We start from the raw sequence: 5,662 nt of genomic DNA, 5'->3' as shown, positions 1-5,662 counted from the left end.
ATATACGGAAAATCGGGAAAGTGGGCAAAATCCCAAAAAGATTTAAGACGTGATGATGCACGTGCCCACTTACCCCAAACAACACATCAACAAATTTAGAAAAAGACACGAAAGATAATTCTGGCGTTAAATACCGGTATCTAGGTGAATAGCTAACGGAGCCCTAGTTTTCTCTCACAGATCACTTTAAGAGCCTACTTGATGGTATGCTTTAGTTAGACTACCGTACATCTTACAAATGCCAGGATGAAAAAATGCCTTTCTGCCTTCCCAAAATTGATTCCATTTAGGTAGGTGCCGTCCAGATTTTGCTAAGTTACATTCTTAGGCCTAATTACAGAATTACCTATGCCAGTATGCTGAGCATTTTTTCCCATTACAGTCTGACAGTATTCTGGTATACCTTAGTCTGCCAATTACTGAATGAACGTTAGAAGTTGTATCATTCGCTAAATTGAATATAATTTTTACTGTTGCTTTGAGTGGATTTGCAATGCAGTGTGCTTATTCCTTGTTGGTACACAGGAGTAGAGGTGCCTTACACACTGTTATTCAAAGATTTACGAGCAAAGATACCGTCCCAGCCGAAGATAGCGATCTGCGAGATATTTCTTATCCGACATACAAGCCCAAAGATTCACAAGAATCTTTGGTAAAGAAAAGAGCAAGACTCACATGGCAAAGTAGAAAAAGGGGAATTGCTGAAAACTGTTTACTTTTCAGTACTTTTGCTGATAAGTATCTAAATGACTTAACAGCAGATCAGTTGATTATGTATGATAAATTATTGAACACGGCGGATAATGACTGGGATATGTACTATTGGATGACTGGTGCGAGATCTATCCCAAGAGAATTTGATAATGAAATTATGCAACTTTTGCAAAAGCATTGTAAAAATGAGGAGAAATCTGAACGATTTGAACAACCTCCATTAAATTATGAACCTATTGATAAAAAGGTTTGAGATCTATGTCATATCTTAGTGTATTTTTGAATTGGCTTGCTGGGAATTATGAAACAGTGAACTGCTCTAGGATGACTTGATTACTTGGAATTTGGTGATTCATCCATCGTGAATCGAAGTCATGCTCCATCTTTTCTAACGTTAGACATGGGGTGTCTTCAGAGATTTCTAAAATACCTAAAATATGTTTGTTATTAATGGTTTCTGGTTTGTTCTGCATTTTCAAAATTGATTCGACATTTGTAATAAAATGTTGATATTGTTGAAATTGTTTAAAAAGATTGGAATATAGTAGTGAAGCATTTGTTAACTGTTAAACATCATTTCAAAATACTGATTTTCAAATTTTTTTATTTAATAATTGTTTTATTAATTTCTGATGATATCTTGTTCTTATATTACAGTAATATAATTTCGATTTGTATTTTGGTGAATGATAAATGTTAAAATATTACGATTTGCTTATTTTTTTGTGTTTATAGAGAGTTAATACTAAATGTTAAAAGATCTTGAAGAAATTGATTCATCTGATAGTGATAGTTCAATTATCGAAGATAAAGGCATTTCTTCCAAATCACTCCCTGGTACTCTCACTGCCAGGGTACTAAAATTGAGGGAACAACTAAATAAAGAAGAGGTTTGGCGACACTTCAATTTTTCTGTATAAAATGCTTCTATTTTAGAGATTATTTCACATGAGTAATTAACCATGCATTCATGAAATATTCAAGCATGTGGTAATTTTCCAATGAAAGTTTGACATAATCATTAATATCTGTAAAATTCATATTATAATAACCATAAGTGACTATAAAAACAATGATTATATCAAACTCTTTTTTAGGCTAGAGTTTGTTTAATGATGTCATTATATATATTTGATACAGGGTCTTGAAAAGTTAACAGATCAAGTATATGTTGAGAGGGAAACATCTTCATCCGGAGTCAAATTAATGTAGGTTCATGTATATAATTTGGATGAAAATTAGATATTACATGTTAGTTCCATTGTATCAGGTTTTTCTCTAATTCTGGTCCAACTTCTGAGGTATGAATAAATTTTGTTTTATACTGCAGTGCTGTCATTAAATGTCATGGAGAATTCTCAAATTGTTATTTTCAAGATTTGCTTTTTTGAAATTCAGTAAAATTTGTTCCTACTCCAAAAAATCAAAGTTCATTTAGTAGCAGTGACTGGTATATTACATTTACCTTGTAGTAGGGATACCTGTCAATCTTTACATAAGGTTATATATATCAACTTAGCCCTTTCAAATAACTCATGAAATTATTATCATAATGCTAATTCACATTTATCTTTAGAGAGTCATCAAGTTCTACTTCTACATTCTCTCACTCTGAGGGAGACCTAAAAAATCAGCAAGTAAGTTATACTTTTTTAAATTTGTGAGATTCATGTGTAACGGAGCATAGGATACTTTCAAGCAATGATATGCATAAGAATCTATATATTTTTTGTTGATAACATCTGGTTACACCAAACTCTTTTGGATCTATACCAAATAACAGGAATATTAACTAAAATGGTTCAATTCGACGTTTTGTTTTCAATTGCTAGTTGGTTTTGAAGAAAAAGTTGAACCAATGTCTAAGACAAGGGAATGTAACTGAGGCTGATAAGTTGAGTGATCAATTGAGCCAAACTGAGCTTCAACTTCGTGAAATTAAAGCTGTTGTTGCAAGAGATTACTTAAAAAGAAAGTGTGCAAAAGAGGAAGACAAAGCAAGAAGAAAGAAAAAGAAACTTGCTTGGGGGTACGTTTATATAGCCAGTATATAAAGCTTGCTTCCAAATTTTGACTTTTTCAAAGATTCAGTTTCAAGTTGTTCAGTGTGATTTGATCTTCAGGTAAGTAGATTCAAGATGGGGAAAGATATACTTTTGTTTTCATGTGAAAAACTGATATCTGATTCAGTGTAACTAACTCATGTTCATGAATGACGATATTTTGTCTAAAAGCAGCATTGGTAACCCTGACTCATAAAGAGGCAGAGTACTTCCTAGAGATAACACTTCTAACTAACATGTTTCTATGGTTGAAGTTAATAATTGCTTTACATGTTGTTCACATTCCTTTAAAATTCTACAACAGTGTGATGTTCTACTTCAATAGTGGTAATAATAAGATATTTGCTATTAATAAGATATTTATGTTCAGGTTTGAAACCAAGAAAAAGTGGGAAACTAAGAGTAACATGTAACAAGTTTGAAAATGGCTAAAATTTGTTGCTCAGAATCATTTTTATCAGTCGCATCAAAAGACCTCCTAAAAGTATTTTCCTTGGAAAAAGGACAGTGTTTGTACACATATACACATGAATTTGACAACTCAGTCACAGATGGGAATAATAAACCATTGGATGATAGACTTGAAGACTTGTGTTGTACAAGCGATGGAAAATATATTTGTGCAATGTACTCCGATAAACGAATTGTGGTCTTGGACCCAACTGAATGGGAATCTGCCAAAGAAATTAAAGTTAAAAGACGTCCTACTGCTATGTGCTTTGACCACAGTGGGAATGTCTTATTCATAGCAGACAAATCGGGTGATTTATACAAATATGATCTGCAGACTGAACACAAAGGTATGGACTTTGAAACCAAAGAAATTGAACCTATTCTTGGTCATGTTTCCATGCTATTAGACGTGAAAGTTAGTTGTGATGGCAAATACATTATTTCTGCTGATCGTGATGAAAAAATAAGAGTTAGTGAAGTTAAGAATCCTTACATTATTGAAGAATTTTGCCTAGGTCATGCGGAGTTTGTTTGCAAAGTTGAACCTGTTCCTCACGCATCCAGAACTTTGTTTATATCATCTTCGGGCGATCGATCTGTACGGTTATGGGATGCTGTTGCTGGTAAAGAATTGTGTAAGCATGTTTTTGAGGATCAATCTGTTAGTAATCAAGGGAATGAAAATGCATCTTCACAATTTCAATATGTACCATCTATTATAACTATATCTGCTGATGGTGGATATTTCACAGTTGCATCTTCTCAAACAAACATGAAAAACTTGTCAGTGTTCAAGCTGGATGCTAAAAAATGTTGCTTTATTTACTTATGCGATTTACAAATTCCAAATTGCATCAGTGTACAAGATTTAAAATTTGGGAATGACAAGACTTGTGTCATATTGTATGCACTGATAATTTCCGAAAGTGAAGACTGCTTAAGCTTGCATACATTTACTTATGAGAGTGAAAGATTTCAATCTAAGCGGTTAGAACCAGTAAACTGTATCAGTTCTCAGTTGAACGCCATTAACCATGAGCGGAAAGACTTGTATGTCAGTTTGTTCAAAGCTCGCTGTGAGGGAGAAGTTTATGAATCCTATCAATTGAAGAAAAAAGAAAGACTGAAATTGAGGAATAAAACCAAAGATTCCACTGAATTAAATGGTTCAAAGCGTGTGAAAATGGCTTAAAAAATAAACAAAATTGTGTTGAAATTGTTGATATCTTTTTATATGAGCACAAGATTGAAAAGTCAAGAATTTTATAATTCAAGCGATCTGGTCGTATTCAATAGGCTAGGATTTACATATTTATCCCGGGGGAAAGGAAGACGATAAGACGGCATGTAAGACTCATGTTTTCACTGAATGATCAAAATAATAAAATGTATGTCATAGCAAACTTCAGCCTCGTGAAAAACCCTACAGACATAATGTTACAAAATTTGACTACTGTATTTGCAATTAATTGTGATGATTTTTATAAAACGAAATTTGTGTATTTTGCTGTGAGCTATAATGGTCGTTTATTCTAGGTCAGTGGTGGGCAACCCCTGGCACGCGTGCCAGACTTGGCACAGAAGCTCATTTATTCGGCACGCGAGCGAGGCATTGAAAACGAGATCATTTTCCTTCAGATAAAAAGTTTCAAGAATTATCTAATGAAACTCGGTGTTCGTTTATTCATCATGATTTATTAACAATCCGTTATTTAAACTCTTTTTGTCCCTTAATGACGTATGGCTACAACGAAATATATTATGACGTACCAAATGAGTGAGCTTTTGAGAAGAGCGCTGCATTCATTTTGCTACATAATATAGTTCGTCTGTTCAATCCCTTTTCTTCATTTCTTCTTGATTTATGAAGTTGTAAAGCTCATGTTAGCTAGAATTACTTGCTAAGTTACTGTTATAAGTTGATTTCGAAAGAAATATAAGCGACTATGGAAGGTAATACAAGAGTTGTATTACATTGACATGTTTCCATCTACATATGCTTGTGAAGCTTAATTCTCAGTTTTGAACTTTATAGGAGTAGCCTGAAATATGAAACCATAGTTCGTGTATTTCTCTGAAAGTTATAAAATATACCCGATGTGAAATCTCTATCAGCGGTAATGCAGCAGCAGAGGTCTCTCTGATATCGAATAAGAAAAGTAATCAAATCCATTTGTTGGAGTGATTTTTTCGCGATTAATAAATCTGTCTGTACATGTTTAAAAGGTTTATTATTGTGCTTCTCTGCTTTGAAAGTGGCAAAGCATTGTTTTTAATTTTGGTCGGCACGCGGTATCCGATTTCGGCACGCGAGCCGAAAAAGGTTGCCCACCCCTGTTATAGGTCTTCAGAAAAATTCCGGCAAAACCAACAACAGACTTCGAGTCCGACTTCCTCCACCATCAAGTCCATGCTTCGGAAAACAAAGAACT

General features: G+C 33.8%; 2 protein-coding genes across 3 annotated transcripts; both read left to right on the top strand.

Annotated features, from left to right (window-relative positions):
- The first annotated feature begins 493 nt into the window (after positions 1-493).
- On the top strand, positions 494-967 carry LOC120346555 (succinate dehydrogenase assembly factor 2-B, mitochondrial-like). The gene has a single exon (XM_039416321.2). The coding sequence runs from the start codon at positions 494-496 to the stop codon at positions 965-967; it is 474 nt and encodes a 157-aa protein (XP_039272255.2).
- Positions 968-969: 2 nt separating this feature from the next.
- LOC120346013 (tRNA (guanine-N(7)-)-methyltransferase non-catalytic subunit wdr4-like) lies at positions 970-4,743 on the top strand. Of its 2 annotated transcripts, XM_039415645.2 has the most exons (5): positions 970-1,604; positions 1,855-1,922; positions 2,291-2,351; positions 2,547-2,743; positions 3,148-3,337. In XM_039415645.2, the coding sequence occupies exons 1-5, from the start codon at positions 1,464-1,466 to the stop codon at positions 3,188-3,190; spliced, it is 510 nt and encodes a 169-aa protein (XP_039271579.2). In that variant the 5' UTR covers positions 970-1,463; the 3' UTR covers positions 3,191-3,337. The 2 variants fall into 2 exon arrangements, with proteins under 2 accessions (XP_039271579.2, XP_039271578.2); XM_039415644.2 differs by lacking the exons at positions 970-1,604; positions 1,855-1,922; positions 2,291-2,351 and having other exon boundaries at positions 2,599-2,743; positions 3,148-4,743.
- The last annotated feature ends 919 nt before the right edge of the window (positions 4,744-5,662 follow it).

This window comes from Styela clava, chromosome 8 (assembly GCF_964204865.1).
Source record: "Styela clava chromosome 8, kaStyClav1.hap1.2, whole genome shotgun sequence".
Taxonomy (NCBI): Eukaryota; Metazoa; Chordata; class Ascidiacea; order Stolidobranchia; family Styelidae; genus Styela; species Styela clava.
The sequence above is the reverse complement of the archived record's forward strand: the minus strand, read 5'-3'. Positions and strand labels throughout refer to the sequence as shown.